Source organism: Apodemus sylvaticus, chromosome 10 (assembly GCF_947179515.1).
Source record: "Apodemus sylvaticus chromosome 10, mApoSyl1.1, whole genome shotgun sequence".
Taxonomy (NCBI): Eukaryota; Metazoa; Chordata; class Mammalia; order Rodentia; family Muridae; genus Apodemus; species Apodemus sylvaticus.
Window position 1 is genome coordinate 65,590,474 of NC_067481.1, and position 20,608 is coordinate 65,611,081.

A 20,608-nucleotide genomic window follows, 5' to 3' on the forward strand; every position below is an offset into this window, starting at 1 on the left:
TCTTCCTTTATATGTTACTTGGCCTTTTTCTCTTACTGCTTTTAATATTCTTTTTTTGTTTAGTGCATTTGGGGTTTTGATAATTATGTGATGGCAGGTATTTCTGTTCTGGTCCAGTCTGTTTGGAGTTCTGCATGCTTCTTTTATATTCTTGTACATCTCTCTCTTTAAGTTAGGGAAGTTTTCTTCCATAATTTTGTTGAAGATATTTTCTGGCCCTTTAAGTTGTAAATCTTCACCCTCATCTATGCCTATAATCTTTAGGTTTGGTCTTTGAATTTTATCTTGGATTTCCTGGATGTTTTAGGTTACAAGCTTTTTGCATTATTCATTTTCTTTGACTGTTGAGTCAATGCTATCTATGATATCTTCGACATCTGAGATGCTTTCTTCTTCTTTTTTTTTTTTAAAAACATTTATTTAATGTATATGAGTACGCTGTGGCTGTCTTCAGACACACCAGAAGAGGGCATCAGATCTCATTACAGATGGTTGTGAGCCACCATGTGGTTGCTGGGATTTGAACTCAGGACCTTCGGAAGAGCTGTCAGTGCTCTTAACCGCTGAGCCATCTCTCCAGCCCGAGATGCTTTCTTCTATCTCTTGTATTCTGTTGTTGATATTTGCATCTATGACCCCTGATTTCTTCCCGTTTTCTATCTCCAAAGTTGTCTCCCTTTTCAATTTCTTAGTTGTTTCTACTTCTGTTTTTAAATCCTGGATGGTTTTGCTCTGTTCCTTCACTTGTTTGTTTGTGTTTTCCTGTAATTCTTTAAGAGACATTTATGTTTAGTCTTTCATGACTTCTGCCTGTTGACCCAAGTTCTCCCGCATTTCTTTAAGTGATTTTTGCATATCCTCTTTATTGGCTTCTATCTGTTGACCCATATTCTCTTGAATTTCTTTAAGTGGTTTTTGTGTTTCCTTTGTAAGGGCCTCTACCTTATTCATGTTCTCCTGTATTACTTTTTTTTTTATTATAGAGATAGAGTTTATTAATCTATTTTATAAATTTAAAAGCTGACAGTTTATGGTACAGATTAAATGTAACAAGTGGTCAAAACCATGTGGTCAGTATATAGATAGTCTATATGAGATAATTAACAAGTGTTAATACTATTTTTTTCAGTTTTCCCACGATACTGTAAATATATGAAATAAATGAATGAATGTAAAAGACAAAGAGCATGAAAATCTACCTCTGACAGACCTTTCAAAATATATTAACTCTCCCCTTCTAATAAAAGATTTTAAAAATATGTTAACTACCTCCTATTCAATAAGGCATAGTGTTCAAATTACTTATTAATCAAAGTGTTTTCTCGATGTCATTTAAATGTATTTTTTATTTATTGAAAAGGGAAGTAAAAACACTTTATGATAAAATTAAAGATTTACATGGAAATATTTCAGATAAACATGTTAAAATTGACAATTTTCATGGAAAATTTAGGAGTAAAGTGGTAGACCTGTAAAACATTGCTAAATTAATTGAAATATGGGATAGAAACATCTTATGAATGAATTGAAAATTTACATGGAAAATATTTCTGATAAAATTGTAAAACAATGTAGAAAATCATGTCAGAATTAAAGATTATCATGGAAAACTTTATATAGATATAATAATGGTAAGCATAATAGTATTCCTAAGTTGATTGAAAGTGGAATTATAAACATTTTCTGATAAACTTGAAGATTTACATGGAAAATATTTCTGATAAAATTGTAGAAATATATAGGAAAACATGTTAAAATTAAAGATCATGATGGAAATTATATAGATAAAATGATAGGCATAAAGATAATTCTAAGGTGATTGAAGGTGGAATTATAAACTTTTTCAGATAACATTCAAGAAATATATAGACAAACAGGTTAAAATTGACTATTTCATGGAAAATGTTACATAAAGAATGGTTGCTGTATAAACTCTTTCTAAATTAATTGAAGGTGGAATTTGAAACATTTGTGATAAAATCAAAGATTTACATTGAAAACATTTCTGATAAAATAGAGGAAGTAGATAGAAAGGCATATTAAAATTGAAGATTATTATGAAAAACAATGCAGATAAAATGATAGACATAAAAGAAATTACTAAATTAATTAAAAGGGGAATTGCAAACATTTTCTGATAAAATTGAAGATTTACATGAGAAATATTTCGTTAGTCTATGCCTTTTAATTGGGGAGTTGAGTCCACTGTCATCAAGAGATATTAGTGATTAGTGATTGTTGCTTCCTATTATTTTGTGATGTTTTATTATTTTATTTTATATATTCTTTGTTTACATTCCAAAAGCTTTCCCTTTCCCAGTCCGCCCCCCCCCCCATATGTCCCATAAGTCCTCTTCTCTCCATCCATTCTCCTATCTTTCCCCCTCCCTTTTCTCTGTCCTGGTACTCCCCTACAATGCTGGATCAAGCCTTTCCAGGATTAGGGCCCTCTTCTTCCTTCTTCGTGGGAATCATTTGATATGCTAATTGTACCTTCAATATTCAGAGCTTCAGGGCTAATTAATATCCACTTATCAATGATTGCATTCCATGTGTATTCTTTTGTGATTGTGTTACCTTGCTTAGGATGATATTTTCCAGTTCCAACCATTTGCCTAAAAAATTCATGAATTCATTGTTTTTAATTGCTGAATAGTACTCCATTGTGTATATACCACATTTTCTGTATCCATTCCTCCATTGAGGGATATCTGGGTTCTTTCCAGCTTCTGGCTATTATAAATAAGGCTGCTATAAACATAGTGGAGCATGTGTCCTTTTTGCATGCTGGGGAATACTCTGCGTATATGCCCAGGAGAGGTATAGCAGGGTCCTCCAGAAGTGTCATGTCCAGCTTCCTGTTATTTTTGATGTCATTTTTATGTTTGTGTGGGTATATTCTTTTGGGTTTGTTAGAAGAAGATTACTTTCTTGCTTCTTCTAGGATGTAGTTTCCCTCCTTGTGTTGGCATTTTCCACCTATTATCCTTTGTAGGGCTGGATTTGTGGACAGATATTGTGCAAATTTGGTTTTATCATGGAATATCTTGGTTTCTCCATCTATGATGATTGAGAGTTTTGCTGGATATAGTCACCTGGGCTGGCATTTGTGTTCTTTTAGGGTCTGTATGAGGTCTGCCCAGGATCTTCTAGCTTTCATCATCTCTGGTGAGAAGTCTGGTGTGATTATGATAGGTCTGCATTTATAAGTTACTTTCCTTTTTTTCCCTTACTGCTTTTAATATTCTTTCTTTGTTTAGTGAATTTGGTGTTTTGATTATTATGTACCATGAGTATTTTCTATTCTGGTCCAGACTGTTTGGAGTTCTGAAGGCTTCTTGTATGTTCATGGGCATCTCTTTTTCTAGGTTAGGGAAGTTTTCTTCTACAATTTTTTTGAAGATATTTACTGGGCCTTTAAGATGTAAATCCTTGCTTTTGTCTATAGTTATAATCCTTAGGTTTGATCTTCTCATTGTGTCCTGGAGTTCCTGCATGTTTTGAGTTACTAGCCTTGTGCATTTTGCATTTTCTTTGACTGTTGAGCCAATGTTTTCTATGGTATCTTGAGCGCCTGAGGTCCAGTGTCTTCATATGACCCGTCTACCTCTTGGATCCACTTTCAGCTTATATATAGGTAAGATGTCTTGCCTAATTTTAAAAATTATTTAAAAATTATTTAATTGTATATGTATGCACACCATGTACATGCATAAGTCTTGGAGGTGAGAAGAGGCATCAGAGTTAGCATATGGTTATTGTTTGCAATGTGGAGGGTGGGAACGTGTTTATTTTCATAAAGTGACACAATTATGGATTTGATCCAAAGAGTGTAAGATAGGAGATGGGTATATTTAGTTTCAGCTCCACATGAGTAAAGTTAAAGATTCCTTCAGCCTTCACTCACAGGTGCTTGTTGCTCACACCTTCATCAGCAACATCTTCAGATCAGGAGTTTGGAGGGAGCCCACCTGCTGCTGAGCCCTTACCTGTTTGAAGACAGTGTTTCTAGTTGCAGTGGTCTGAACAGGAATGGCCCCCATATGTGTGAATGCTTGTCCATAGGGGGTGGCACTAGTGCGGCCTTATTGGAGCAGGTGTGACCTTGTGGGAGGAAGTGTGTCACTGTGGAGGAGGGCTTTGAAGTCTCCTATGCTCAAGCTAGGCCTAGTGTGGCAGTCTCCTTTTCCTGTCTGAGGATGCAGCTGTAGAACGCTCAGCTCCGTCTCCAGCACCATGTCTACCTGAGTGCCACCATGCTTTCCGCCAGGATGATAATGGGCTAAACCTCTGAGAAGTGTAAGAGAGCCTCACTTAAGTGTTTTCCTATAAAAGAGTTGCCATGGTCACGGTGTCTCTTCACAGTGATGGCAACCTTGACTAAGACACTAGTGAGTGAAGATGTGGCTCAGCAGAACTTTCCCTCAGAGTGACAGATGTTTCCTCATGGAACAGGCTATTTCTAGTGTTTGAGCCTTGGCACAGGACCAGGCACAGTCCTTGTGGGCTTCTGTGATGTACTTCAGGTTCTGAGCTCCATCCTTAGATTATCAGGTCACATCAGAGCCCTTGTGTGACAGGTTCAATGGGAATGCAGGGAGCTGTACCCAAGTCTGGGAAGGGCAGGACAGGAGGGACAGAAAGAATGCTTAAGATACATCTTTGTTTCAGGGCCATACCACATGGGTCTATGAAATTAACAACTTGAATGAATCCCAACCATCTTAAACATGCATAAAATTGTGATACAGAATATATCTTTGAAAGATGGGGTCCACTTCTCTAAGTGGGAAGACAGTGAGGAGTGTAGATAGAACAAAGTTTCTTGTGACTTGTTTGAGGTAGAAAGTTTTTTATGTTTGCCTGAGATACTGTTCTTTAAGTGTTGAGTGTCAAAGGTTAATGTCAGATGATGTTTGCTTCTGGGACAGAGATTTGATAAGCAAGGAGTCTAAATTAACATGATCCTCTAGACCACACAAATGACAGAAAATGAGTACAATAAATGAGGTCAGAAATGAGCATGGGGGCATCTGTATCCTATGTTTTTTCTTTAAAAATGAGTCTGACTGTGTGTCACTGTGTCTCTGTTCTGTTTTTCTGTTTTGTGTGTATGTTTGTGTGTTGTGCACATTTGATAGCATGCATGTTTGCATCTGTGTGAGTGAGTGTATCTGTGGATGGAGGCCTTTACCATCTGAGCCATCTTGCTAGTCTCCACATGCCTCAATTCCTTCAGTTTCAGATTGCGTGTATCTATCTATATATTTAAATGGATACATACAATATAGTTGTACTTTTAGAAAAAATAATCTATCCTTTTTAAGGCAGGGTTTCCCCTTGTATCCTTGGTGGCCTATAATTTACTGTATAGACCTGGCTCATTTCAAATTCATAGAGGTCTTCCTGTCCTTGCCTCTAAAATGCTGGGATTAATTATGCATGACTACTCTGCCTTTAACAGTATATATTTGATAATTTATCCTTAAAATCATTATTGACAGACTTAGATTTAAATATCACATTTGTAAATGGTTCATAATCATTTCCACTGCTTTTTCTGTTTTCCATTTTTTGCTTTTCTTTTTTCTTTTAGTATAGCAATTATACTTATTTTAGAAGCTCCAGTATATATTCTTGAGCTTTCAAAATGCTTCTTTTTTTAATAAAAAAATCTTAGGCCAATTTACAAATAACACTGTGGCACCACTTCTTGTGTAATACAGACAAATAAGAGAATACCTATCCCACTTCCTACCACATTAGAGAAAACATTCCCTACCACGAAGCACTAATAATAAATTGTGTGCATTTCCATTACATCCACATTCTCCATGCAGATTTGATTCTGTCATATTGAGTACCTTGGAAAACATATTTATTTCTGTATAACTTGATGATAATCTAAGAGAGGGAAATGTCCAAACAGTATGAATGTTTTAAATCACAAACTGTGGTCATATTTCTTATGAGAAGAAAGTTAATTTTCATTTACTTTAAATGTTAGATTTTAGATGTTTGACTTGAGATTCCTAGTGTCCAATACAGGTGTCAGTTTTGGGAAACAAAGTTTAATAAATGCCCTAAGATACTGAGCTGGGGTGCTGTAATTGTTACAAATTAAGAAACAGAACCCAGCCTTCTTCCTGAACAGGAAGCCCTTAAGAGTCCTCTGAGTAATCCCCACACTTGGGAACTGAGGAATAAAAACAAGTTCAAGGCCATTCTTGACTACATACTGAGTTTGAGGCTACTGGGCTACTTGAGACTCTGTCTCACAAATGAGAAACAAGAGCCTGGAGAGATGGCTTTACATGGTGCCTAACAACCATCTGATAGTCACAGACCCAAGTCACAAAACGGTGCACGGACACACAAGGAGGCAAAACACCCATACACATAAAATAAAAATAAACTAAAGAAAAGAGAACCAAACAGAGAACAACAGCAAAAGAGCAATCCTGACCATGTATGGGATGAGGCCACATTCCCATGAACTGATCTGAGTGAGTTTGTAATTGGAAAGGAACTTAAGCATTTCACTGTAAACAGAAGGACAGACTCCAACTATAATTACGTACACATATTGGCAAAGTCTCAAACCAGCAGACAAAGTCTGTGGGAAAAAAGATCCTGTTGGAGAGCCTGTTGGGAGACAGTGACATTGGTAGTGAGAATAACTGTTCCTGAAGTGTGCAAAACCCAAAAATCACATCTGAGAATCATGGTGATGAGGCTTAGCACTGACAGAGGACACTCCCTTTTCTGGCCTGTTGAAGACATCCAGTGGAAATCCCACAGGAATATGGTATTCACAGCAAAATAGAGACAGAGAAACAGGACTTGGTTAAGGGGAACAAGTACTTTCCATAAAGCTACTTCCAAGTCACTCAGTAAACACAGTGCTCCTAAGAGTTCTGCCATAGCTCCAGAGTCTGGGAAGCGGGAGTCAAGCAGCCCCAGCAGGCTGGCCATCTCCTTGTGTCTAAATTCAGGTTCTGCAGACAGAGACGAGGAGGAGAGTGAATGACTGTCTAAGCCACCCTGTAGTATAAGCCTGGGTAGTTGGAAAGCAGGTCAGTGGAACACCAACCAGCAACAGCTTCGTCACTGAATATAGACCAGAAGTCTCTGCTGGCGGACAGTTTTTTGTTTGTTTGTCTTTCATTCTCAAGAATCATTCTAGCTATACGTTTTTTACTTCATTTAAGTCATTCAGTTTTATTATTTTTAGAACATTCTGAGACACATTGTTTACTTTTTAACTATTACTGTGTATGTGAGTATCTACATGTAAGCAAGTGCATATGGGTCTAGGTGACTAGGAGGTCAAAAGAGGGCATGGAACCCCCTGGAGCTAAAAGATCACTTCAGGGACTGTGGTGACTTCCCACATGTTCTGGAACTGGTTTCATCAACAATGTCAAGTTCCACAGTAAGGGAAAGTTGAGTGTGTGTGTGCACACGCGCGTCTCTCTCTCTCTCTCTCTCTCTCTCTCTCTCTCTCTCTCTCTCTCTGTGTGTGTGTGTGTGTGTGTGTGTGTACGTGTACGTTGCTACGCCCACAGCTGCTGTAACGCCTGTGTAGCTGTAGCAAGATGCCGCTCTACTGGGGCCCGGCAGCTGAAGGGTTGAGGTCAGAGCTTCATGGAGCGGAGCCTCAGGCAGTTCCTTGGCAAGATGACCTGATCTTACGACCACAAAGAATGATCTCGAGCCGCCTGCGATGCTGAGCCTGTGTGTCTGCTCTTTGTGCATTTCTCTGTATCTCAATATCTGATTAATGGGCAATGGTGGACAGCCCCCCGGTGGTCCCAAAGTAGTGGAAAGTACCTTGAGCCTCTCCCATATACAGGAAAGTATGACGAATTAGGTAATAGGTGGGTGAATTATAAAGGAAAAAGGCTATTATGGCATTCACTCCCTTTTATGGAAAGATTAGCTAGAAGCAGAAAGCCTTGGTGTCTTTATAATAGGAAAAAGAAACAAAAGATATTAGATAATATGAAGCCTGCTTTAATATACTGGCATAAATTAAGGTGTGAACATGATAGATACCTTCATCGGAGACCTCCAGCTTTAGAAGAATATATTAAGAAATTTCTTGAGAGAGAATATAATTTAGCTCCTTGATAAAAAGAGGAAGTTGGTGCCTATCTCTGCTATGTGAGAGACAAAATTCTGAGAATAGAAAGTTCATGACCAACCGCAGGAACCACAGTCTCTGTCTTGATATGAGATCATTGTATACCCAGATAGAAATAGTTATTCTACAGATTTGTTGCTGATTCTTAGAGATTGTAAAATTAGCCTTTGTGTACTGTCTGATGCCAAGTTCCTTGTCTGTAATACTATATAAGAAAGAATCATGCTAAGTAAAATTGCAACAGTTCACTAAACAATTTGGTGTCTGTCTGTCATTCCTGCGCCGTATCCTGACTTCTCCTGATACCTTCACCCCTGGGCTCCCACAGTCTAACGATCTCCCCCTGAGTGGTCTGCGGCAGCTGGCGCCCGAACAGGGACTTGAAGGACAGGTAATTCTTTCTCTTCTTCATTTCTAGTGGTCAGGAACGGATCTCACCAGGGAGCTGCAGTCCCGCCGGTAAAGGCTGACTGGTTAAGCGTGAGTAATAAAAGGACCAGGAATAGAAACCATGGGGCACGCACTGACTAAAAACGAGAACATGTTGGTGGTTATGTTGCATAGAATGTTGTCTAATTCTGGGTTTCATATATCAAGAAAAGACCTAGAGCACTTTGCATTGTTTGTTCAAAAGACTAGCCCTTGGTTCCTGGAAGGAGGTACTCTGACACTGGAGGATTGGAAGAGGGTAGGCAAAGAAATGCGTAGGTATGTGCAAGAAAATGGGGAAGAGACCTTACCAGTACAAGCATTTCCCTTGTGGATACATATCCGAGAGATTCTTACTGAGTCAACTCCCTTTCAAGGGTTGTGCAGGGAGACAGCTTCTGAAACTAATGACACCCCTATTTATGACGAGTTAGCCATAGAAGAGGGCACCTCTGAAAAACTCAAACCGCTCCAGAAAAAACATAAACACAAGAAACCTCCTCCCAAGAATGATACTGATCAAGACTATTTGGATGATCAAATGGAGGAGGAGGACTGGGAGGATTATTATAGAGATCATACTGATCATCTTCCCTATGCCACTATGGCCGTAGCTACAAAACCCGTGCCGAAGCCTAGAAAGAACCCACCACTACCCCCGGTGGGCTTTCAGGGTGCTATGGCTGAGGCTAGAAAAAACGGAGATACTACCTTTGGTATCTTCCCAGTTACAGAAGTTTGGGATGAAGAGCCTGTGTGGGAACCCCTTCCATTAAAAACATTAAAGGAATTACAACAAGCAGTACAGACCTCTGGGCCTTCTGCTCCATTTACATTACAGATTGTAGACATGGTGGCAAGCTCCTGGCTTACCCCCTATGATTGGATGCAGACTGCCAAAGCAACTCTGTCACCTGGGGATTATATTCTCTGGAGGACGGAGTATGAGGATAGATGTAAAGAGGCTGTAGTGCAATCTTTTAAAAAGAGGGGACCTAAACCAACTATGTCTATGCTTATGGGAACAGAGGACTATGCTTCCCCCCAGTCTCAGACAAAGATACCCCGGGATATTCTACAATTGATAACTACTAACGCCGTCCAGTCATGGCGTAAAATACCTCCTCCAGAGGCCAAGGGCGGGGCATTGGCTAGTATTAGGCAGGGGACAGAGGAGACTTATCATAGCTTCATTGCACATTTAGAGGAAGCTGTGGGCAGAATGATGCCTCCCTCAGAAGGAACAGATATTCTGATAAAACAACTAGCATGGGAAAATGCCAATGCCCTTGTCAAGACTTGATTAGGCCAATAAGGAAGACAGGAACGTTACAAGATTACATAAAAACATGTCAGGATGCCTCACCAGCAGTAGTACAAGGAATGGCTTATGCTACAGCAATGAAAGGACAAAAGTTTAGTGCCTACGTCAAGCAGACGTATGGAGGAGGGAAAAGTACCCCTTCTCAGCCCACATGTTTTTCTTGTGGGATGGAAGGGCACATGCAGAAGGCATGTCCTCAAAACAACAAGAGTAAGACTAATCAAAAAGAAACTCCAGGTCTTTGCCCTAGATGTAAAAAGGGAAAGCACTGGAAGAATGAATGCAAGTCCAAGTTCCACAAGGATGGGACTCCTTTGTCAAATGCGGACAAGGAAGAGACAAAAAACTAGGAAAGGGGCCGTCTCCTAGCCCCGCATCCAAGGGAGAGGAGGAGTTCGTAAAGAACTCTCTTAACCCTGAAGCACCAGAATTTACAATTCATGACTTACCCAGAGCTACCCCAGGCAGTGCTGGGTTAGATCTTGCCTGCTTGGAAGACTTGATACTGTCTAGATGGGATGGGGTGACAATAGTCTCCACCAACATAAAAATAATTTTACTACCACAAACAGTGGGGCTCATTATTGGAAGAAGTTCTAATATTAAGGAGAATTTTGAAGTAATACCTAGAGTATTAGATTCAGACACAGAAAACACTTTTAAAGTGATGGTGAGGCCATTGTCTGAAACCATACAGCTACATAAAGGACAAAGAATAGCTCAACTCCTGCTCTTACCATACATACATCTACCTAATAAGATCATGACAAGAGAAAGGGGTCAAGGTCAGTTTGGCTCCACCGAAGGGGCTTATCTGGTACAAGACCTCGATGAAAGACCCTTTAAGGAAATAATCTTAAATGGAAAAAGCTTCAAGGGGCTGTTGGATACTGGGGCAGATAGAACATGTATTAGTGCTACAGAATGGCCTAGAACGTGGCCCGTTCACAGGACAGGTTCCTCTTTATTGGGTCTAGGATCAGCCTCTAGAGTCATGCAAAGTACAGGGTTACTTAAATGGAAATTTGAAGGTAAGGAGGGATTAATACAACCATATGTGTTGCCTACCTTACCATTCACATTATGGGGAAGAGACTTACTGGATTCTATGAATCTTAAATTGGTGTTTGCTGATGAGCTAGACTCACAGCATTTTTCATAGGGGCCACTGCAGAACACCTTTATGCAGATAAAATACAATGGCTGACTCAAGATCCCCTGTGGGTGAGTCAGTGGCCCCTGACAGAAGACAAAATACAGGCTCTTGAGCAGCTAGTACAGGAACAGTTAGAAAAGGGGCATTTAAAAGAGTCCAACAGATCCTGGAATACTCCAGTTTTTGTAATAAAAAAGAAGTCAGGAAAATGGAGGTTGTTACAGGATCTCAGAGCTGTAAATACTGTTATGAAAGACATGGGAGCCTTACAGCCTGGCCTGCCATCTCCAGTGGCGGTGCCTCGGAATTGGAAAACCTATGTGATAGACTTACAAGATTGTTTCTTTACAATAAAACTTCACCCAGAGGACAGTGAGTATTTTGCCTTTAGCGTACCCTCTGTCAATTTCAAGAAACCTTTTAAAAGGTATGTGGGTGACCCTGCCTCAGGGTATGAAGAACTCTCCAACTTTGTGTCAAAAATTTGTTGCGAATGCTATAGAGCAAATAAGAGTTCAATATAAAGATGCTTATATTGTTCATTACATAGATGACATCCTTGTAGCCCATCAACATAAAGTAGTATTAGAAAAATTATTAACAGATATGATAAGGGCTCTCACAGCTAATGGACTAGTAATAGCTCCTGAAAAGATTCAGAAAAACAAACCTTTGAACTATCTAGGTCAAGTAATTTATGAAGACTTCATCACCTCTCAGAAGGTAGCAATAAAGAGAGATAAGTTAAAGACATTAAATGATTTCCAAAAATTATTGAGAGATATTAATTGGCTAAGACCCTATTTAAAAATTACAACAAGAGCCTTAAGCCCTTTATATACTATCCTACATGGAGATTCTGACCCTAAATCATTAAGAGAGTTAACTCCAGAAGCTGTCAAAGCCTTGCAGCTTGTTGAGACTGCTCTCACTTCAGCTAGAGTCAAACAAATCAAATATGATTTCCCTTGGACATTGTTAATTTTTTCCACTTCATATACCCCTACAGCCTGCCTTTGGCAGGAAGGAGTATTAGAATGGTTACATTTACCCCATACTCAGACAAAAATGGTTGCTGAATACCCCTATCTGTACTCCTTATTGATAATCAAAGGTAGAAATAGATCTAAAGAATTATTTGGGAAGGAACCAGCTGAAATTGTGACTCCTTATAACAAAGGTCAAGTGGAACAATTGCTACAAAATAATGAAGATTGGGTATTAGCACTATTAAACTATACAGGTCAAATTAAATATCATTACCCACGACATCCTCTAATAGAATTTGCAAGGTGTGTGTAACTTATCTTTCCTGTATGCTTTTCTCATGAGCCTTTAAAACAGGCTCTCACAGTTTTTACTGATGGCTCTTCTACAGGAAGAGCTGTGGTCTATACTGTCGACTGCGGCTGTTGGGTAGAGGACGGGCCACAGACGTCTGCTCAGCAGGCGGAAATAAGAGCGGTTATTCTTGCCCTACAGAAGTTTCCCCAAAGCCTTAACCTTTATACAGACTCAAGATATGTAATGAACTTATTTCCAGCCATAGAAACAGCTGTTTTATCAGGGAAGTCTCCTATTCTACATCTTCTAAAAGAATTACAAGCTTTGATTCATCAAAGAGTAGAAAAGTTTTATGTAGGCCATATCAGGGGCCACAGTAAATTACCAGGCCCTTTATCCTATGGAAATAATATGGCAGATTTATTGACACAACCGTCAGCTTATATTCACTCTGTGGCAGAAGCCCAGGAGAGTCATCTTGTTCATCATCAGAATGCTAATGCATTAAAGAAAATGTTTTCTATTACCAGAGAACAGGCAAGGCAAATAGTCAAAAATTGTGAGCAGTGCCCAGTGGCAATCTCTGCTCCTAAGATGGGGGTGAACCCTCGGGGACTCAAGCCTAATGTAATTTGGCAGATAGATGTTACACATATTTCATCCTTTGGAAAATTAGCCTACTTGCATGTCACAGTAGATACATTTTCTCATTTTGTACATGCTTCAGCTAGGACTGGAGAAGCAGTTAAAGATGTAATTCAGCATTTACTACAATGTTTTCAAATAATGGGTATCCCCTCTCAAGTCAAAACAGACAATGGGCCTGCTTATGTTTCCAAGGCCTTTGAATCCTTTTGTCAGCAATAGAAAATTGTTCATGTTACAGGAATTCCCTATAATCCACAGGGACAGGCTATAATAGAAAGAACACATCAGATTTTAAAATCACAAATAGAGAAATTACAAAAGTCAAGTAATGTATATTTTTCTCCACATCATATATTATCTCATTCATTATTTGTCATTAATCATCTGAATGTATCTGATCAAGGGCATACGTCTGCCCTACTTCATTGGGACAAAGAGATTTACAAATATCCCTTGCCTAAAGTAATATGGAAGGATCTGCTTTCTGGAACCTGGAAAGGTCCAGATGTTTTGATAACCGCGGGACGAGGGTATGCTTGTGTGTTTCCTCAAGATGCCCATCTGGATCACGGACCGGCTCATTCGACCCGCTGGAGAACAAAAAGAGACAAAAGCGGCGTTGGAGGAAACAGCAGAAGCGGCTCGTCATTCAGATGAAGAAAATGAAAGTAGACCGCGGAAAGAAGCCGACTTGGACGCAGATTCGTCATTTGACTCATGAAGCTAAAGAACTTTTACTAACTACGGGGAAACCTCTAACCCCTGCATGTTATTTCTTGGCCTTTCTGTCTATTCTTTCCGCTGCCCCAGAAACCGTACAAGGAATTTCCTATTGGGCGTATGTTCCTAATCCACCTATTATTCAGCCTGTGGGCTGGCTTGACAGGGAACCCATTAAGGTGTTAACAAATGATTCACTTATTGTAGGCGGTGCACAAGGCTCTGACGCACGGCCTATAACCTCCTCTTATATAACCTTTGAAGGTAGGGCTGATTCTTTACCGATCTGCCTGACGCTACAAGGGAAAGCTCCTCGCGGCTGCTTCACCACTGGGTATAGGACTTTCTTGACTGACTCTCCTGACAGAGAAAAGGAAGGTAAAAGATGGATGTGGGAACTTCAGTTACAAACCTTGGGTGATCCTTTATACAAAGAGGAATTCCTTGATCGTAGTTTTAGTCCTATAGAACAATACATTCAAAAATATAGAGACAAGGATCAATATTGGGATTCTTCTTTGACTAAAACTCCTACTTGGTTACAATGTGCTTTTCCACATACCGCTACGTGGTATACTCCTAATAATATGTCAGATACAGGATTAAAAATCTGGGACTATTCTAATTCCAATAATGGGTCAGTCTATGAGAATTATCTTAAACAGAATAAGGAAAAATTTCACAATTATACATTCAATGGTGAAGGAGAGCCCCTTAGGAGATGGTTCTCACCAAGATATGTAGAGCCAATTTGGTTTATAGAACAAAGAAATGAAACCAGGAGGCAGCCAGACCTGTTCAGACTAGTGACAGCAGCTAACATGGTGCTTGAAAAGAAGCCAATAGATGCCAAATCTAATGCCTTGGGAATTAAGGCTTGTGTTTCCTATCCATATGCTATGCTTTTAGCTCAACAAGCTTTTGTTAATATTTCGCAAGAAAGTGGAAATTCATTCAAAATCTATTGTCATTCCTGTAAGCTTACCAATTGTATTTCTTCTTCTGAATCTAAGGAGCTTGGCACAATTATTATAGTCAGGCATCCATCTTATGTTATGTTGCCTGTAGAGTTAGGAAGTGAACCTTGGTATGATAATGCTACATTACAGGTATTAGAAGATTTAAAATCTTTAGTTAGGCCAAAAAGGTTTGTTGCTACACTTATTTTGAGAATTACTACATTAATAGCAATTTTGACCACTTTTGCTGTGGCTACGGTTGCCTTAGTAGAAGAGATTAATACAGCTCATTACACTCTCGCAGTTCGTTGCCATGGGAACTTTAAGTCTATTTGTGTAACTCCATTGGTCTATAACACTTCGGAACCTTGGGAGAAAGTGAAGGCTCATTTGCAGGGAGTATGGCAGAATAGCGATATCACACATGATATACAGTCTTTACAAAAAGACATTTCAGCCATGAGTCAATCTCATTTACAGTTGGGCAACTTACAAGAGCTGGCTACTGATTTGGAACAAAGATTGAAGACTATGAATCCTTTAGACTAGTTTCAGTACTTCATTCTCATAAGAGTACTTGGGCTTATTCTCATTTTAGTCATTTTCTTGGTTTCCGTCACTCATTAAATGTTTGTTCAACTCTCTTAAGGCTGTACAGCAGGACGTTTTTGAGCTTCATTTTAAAAACAAAAAAGGAGGAACTGCTACGCCCACAGCCGCTGTAACGCCTGTGTAGCTGTAGCAAGATGCCGCTCTACTGGGGCCCGGCAGCTGAAGGGTTGAGGTCAGAGCTTCACGGAGCGGAGCCTCAGGCAGTTCCTTGGCAAGATGACCCGATCTTACGACCACAAAGAATGATCTCGAGACGCCTGCGATGCCGAGCCTGTGTGTCTGTTCTTTGTGCATTTCTCTGTATCTCAATATCTGATTAATGGGCAATGGTGGACAGCCCCCCGGTGGTCCCGAAGTAGTGGAAAGTACCTTGAGCCTCTCCCATATACAGGAAAGTATGACGAATTAGGTAATAGGTGGGTGAATTATAAAGGAAAAAGGCTATTATGGCATTCACTCCCTTTTATGGAAAGATTAGCTAGAAGCAGAAAGCCTTGGTGTCTTTATAATAGGAAAGAGAAACAAAAGATATTAGATAATATGAAGCCTGCTTTAATATACTGGCATAAATTAAGGTGTGAACATGATAGATACCTTCATTGGAGACCTCCAGCTTTAGAAGAATATATTAAGAAATTTCTTGAGAGAGAATATAATTTAGCTCCTTGATAAAAAGAGGAAGTTGGTGCCTATCTCTGCTATGTGAGAGACAAAATTCTGAGAATAGAAAGTTCATGACCAACCGCAGGAACCACAGTCTCTGTCCTGATATGAGATCATTGTATACCCAGATAGAAATAGTTATTCTACAGATTTGTTGCTGATTCTTAGAGATTGTAAAATTAGCCTTTGTGTACTGTCTGATGCCAAGTTCCTTGTCTGTAATACTATATAAGAAAGAATCATGCTAAGTAAAATTGCAACAGTTCACTAAACAATTTGGTGTCTGTCTGTCATTCCTGCGCCGTATCCTGACTTCTCCTGATACCTTCACCCCTGGGCTCCCGCAGTCTAACGATCTCCCCCTGAGTGGTCTGCGGCAGTATGTGTGGTGTGTGTCTGTATGTGTGTGTGCGTGTTCGTGTGTGCGTGTGTGTGCGTGTGTGTGTGTGTGTGTGTGTGTGTGTATGAAGCACTTGGCCATCAGAATCACACACTGTATTCTTCAAAGACTCAGTTCTTCCTCCTACAATAAAGTTTCTGTAGAGCATACTTCATATCTTTGTTCCTCAGACAATAGACAACTGGATTCAAGGAAGGTGTGACTACAGAGTAGAAAATAGATGCCAGGCGACCCAGAGTCGGGGAGTACTGAGAGGCAGGCCTCAGGTACACAAAGCTTCCTGTTCCATAAAACAGGATGACTGTGGTGAGGTGAGAGGAGCAGGTAGAAAAGGCTTTCCACCTGCCATCCACTGAGGGGATGCGAAGAACTGTGGCCACAATGCCAATATAGGAGACCACTGTGAGGGCGAAGGCGCTCATGATAATGCAGCTGCTGACAGCAAACCCCACCTTCTCACTGAGATGGTAATCAGTGCAGGAGAGTCTCATGACAGGAGGCATGTCACAGAAGAAGTGTTCAACCACATTGGGTCCACAGTAGGGGAGGGAGAATGTGTTGAATGTATGGAAGGCTGAGTAGCAGGCCCCACTCACCCAGGCAGTGACCACCAATGCAGAACAATATTTCTGGCTCATGATGGTTCCATAGAGCAGTGGTCTGAGGATGGCCAGGCACCGGTCATAAGCCATGGCTGTGAGCAGAAAGCATTCAGCAGAAGAGAATGTAAAAATTATGTAAAGCTGTGCTACACACTCAAGATAGGAGATGACCCCTGAGCCTGTGAAGGATACAACCACTGCCTTGGGGATGGTGGCTGAGGTGTAGCACATGTCCAGGAAAGACAAGTTCTTCAGGAAGAAGTACATGGGAGAGTGGAGCTGACTGTCTGTCATCACAGCTGTAATGATGGAGAGATTCCCCAGGAGGCCAAATGTATAAACGAGCAAGAAAAATGGGATGACCACCAATCTCAGCTGTGGGACATCTGAGAAGCCCCTGAGGATGAAGTGAGTCACTGTTGTGTGATTGGACATGTCTGCTCAAATTGTGTTCAGATGCAGTGCCACACAGAGCTGAGGGAGGGAAGAGAAATAACAGGAAGGTTCAGGTCATGTGTATGCAAGTCCATCTTGACTATGGAGGCATGGCGTTTATCTGAAAGTTAAGACAATGAAGCAACCTATCTAAATGGTATTTTGATGAATTAATTAAGAGGAGGGGCATTGGATTAGGCAGGAGCAGGAGGTGTGAAATTCAATAGCAAGAGGGAGAGAGAAGGAAGAACAAGAGGGAGAGAAGAAGAGGGAAGAGGCAGAGAGGACGAGATAGATGGTTGAGGAGCAGGAAGCGGGAGAGGAGACACCAGTCACAGTTCTCTTCCTCTTAAGGATTTCATGGCTTCAGTGTAAAAACATTTTCCTGTATGTTCTTCAAAAATTTTTGCATTTATGTGTAAAAAAAAATGTTTACTTTTAACTGCTACTGTTTATGTGAGTATCTATATGTAAGCAAGAGCACATGGGTCTAGGTGACTAGGAGCCTTAGAACTCAATGTATGTATTTGATTCTCTGTATTAATAGCTGTATCTATGTATATATGTTTCTATATATCTATATAAACACATTCCCTCTCCCTCTCCCTCTCCCTCTCCCTCTCCCTCTCCATCTCCATCTCCCTCTCCATCTCTATCTCTTTCTCTATCTCTATCTAGATCTTAGGTTTCTAAATAGAACAGGGTTAAGCTTGAGGCAAAGAGCTCCAATCCTGGCACCAATATCATTCTGCCTTTTGTTTCAGGTATTTCTAGGTGCTGGAGAGGGTCGAGTGGGCTGCAGGAACTCAATCCCAGTAGTGGTGTGTTCCTCTCAGGGTGGACCCCACTTGGAGTTGTCTCAGATTGCCTTGTCTGAGTTCTTCCTTGTCTTCTTGTCTCCTGCGATTCCCTGACTCCTGCTCTCAGACACCTAAGTTATGTTCTCATTCTGTTGCCCCCTCAGCCTTCCAAGTAAAGAAAGACAGCTTTCTCTTTCATGCTTAAAATCATCTCCACAAAGACTGAATGTAGATCAAGTCTAGTGAGGCTCTCTCTGTACAGCCCACCACCAGCTACCCAGTGACCCCAACCTTCAGGACTCTGTGTCTAACATGGATGTGAAACTTCCTCAGCAAAATCCTCTGAGGACCTGACAGTTTCTAGTGGTTGGCGTGTTGTATAGCTTAATAAATTTGTTTGATCTGTCCTCTGTCAATTTGTATTTTTGGAGACAAGTTTCCCCCTATGGCAGCAGAGTCAGTCTCAGCCCTACTTGGTGTGTGACCTACACAGGAAGCCATGTACTTCCTCTGCTGCCTTGAACCAGAGAAAGCAACTCACGATCCTGCAAACTCAGATGGCTAACCACTGACATCTGTGAGTACCATTGAGAGGATGGCTTAAGATAAAGTTTTACTGAGTTACAGTTAACTGGCCTTGAGTTCACTCTCTGGTCAAGAAGACCTTCACCTTGCAATGCCCTTGCTTCTGCCTCAGAAGTAGCTGGGATGACAGTCTTGTATCATCAGGCCAATGTCAATATTCTAGGCTAGATGGAAGACACTTGGACAACTTTAGAAACAGAGCTTTACAGCAGTTGGTATTGTAATCTGTAACCAGGCCTGCTTAGCAATAAATGTGTGTCTTGTCTTGTGCTCAGATGACGGTATATGCTATGACACAGTGGTGAAATTATGCTCAGGGCTGTTGTGATAGAAAAAAATGGTTACTTTTTTCCATATATAATATTTTCCTATAAAATTGTAGACCTTCAATTTTCCTAAAAGATACACAAGTTGATCGAACCACAGTGCACACATCTCACAATGAGACACAGAGATTTTGTTTTATCTCCATAAACTCTCACCTGGTGGAATGATGCTCACTGTCTGTGTTCCCAGGTCATCAAGTGGTGAGATGGACAGTAGGACCATCTGTCAGACAGTAAGGCAGCTGTCCTGGCAAAGACTTGCTGGAGGTATGGACAGATGACTTTGTCTGATTCCCTTTACATGTCTTAAGTAATGTGAAACAGTTCACCTGCCAGTCCATCTGGGAAAGGAGAGAGTATGCTTTGAGCTCTCTGGGGAGCTGGCTCTGGGAATTTGTCTGGTTCCTGCCAGGTCCCATGGACTAAGACTTCTCAGGGTCCCTGTGGGTTATCCTAGAGACTTAAGACAGAATGTTTCCTGAGTCTACATGAAAATAATAATTGGTACAATAAATCCTGGTTTGATTTTCAAAAACCTCAGTCTTGAGTCTATGAGTCAGACATTTATTTTAAGACACACATATCTGTATACTGTGGAGACCACAAACATGAAATCAAATGCCCTGAAGTCATCATTTTCTTTGTCCAGGTTCTTAGGGTTCTTAGAATCATCAGCCAAGCTCAGTGCACCCTCGTATTTGCTCCTGTGACCCGTGACCCCAAACATTTGGTCACCCACAGCCTTGTTGTACCATGACATCGGCTGTGTGTCATAAGTGGTCACCTGGAGCCTGCAGTCCAGTTTCTTTTCAATTGCAACCAAATCTGTCATACTTTCCAATGCATCTAGATTGGGGAACAGAAAGCAGAGCTGGTTAAAAAATCCCACAAAATACAAATAAAAAATTAAAATTTCATTTCAATGTAATCTATATTTAGAAAAAACCATTTTGAATAAAAATTTTAGAAGGACATCTTTTCCTATGATATTTGTATGAATATATAATTAATATTTTATTTGATTTAATTATTAAGGTAATAGATATTTTCAGTGTTAATCTCAGCTGTTGCAGCCAAATACTTTTCATTTGAAAGGGGGGATCCAGGACAAGGAAATCATTTGAAATGTAGATTAAAAAATATATCTAATAAAAAAGAAAATTTATATTGATGTTTTTCAGCACTGAGTTGTATGCCCACTAAATTTCTTTTTTCTTTTTCAGTCTCATTTAGCTCAGGCTAGAATCAAACTATGTACCAAAGAATGACCTTGAACTCCTGAATCTTCTGTCTCCACCTTGTAAGTGCTGGAGAACTGGGAGTTCAAGGTCATTGTCAGCTACCTCTCTTAAACCTTTGGGCTTTGTCTCTCACTGAATGACCTGAAACCACCACCACCACCACCACCACCACCACCACCACCACCACCACCACAACCACCACCACCACCACCACCACCACCACCACCACCACCACCACAACCACTACTCATTCACTCATCATCATTCATTCTTGTTGT

The 20,608-nt window shown here is 40.3% G+C and overlaps 1 protein-coding gene across 1 annotated transcript; it reads right to left on the reverse strand.

Annotated features, from left to right (window-relative positions):
• Positions 1-16,451: 16,451 nt before the first annotated feature.
• LOC127694422 (olfactory receptor 1019-like) lies at positions 16,452-17,378 on the reverse strand. The gene has a single exon (XM_052195952.1). The coding sequence runs from the start codon at positions 17,376-17,378 to the stop codon at positions 16,452-16,454; it is 927 nt and encodes a 308-aa protein (XP_052051912.1).
• Between the last annotated feature and the right edge of the window lie 3,230 nt (positions 17,379-20,608).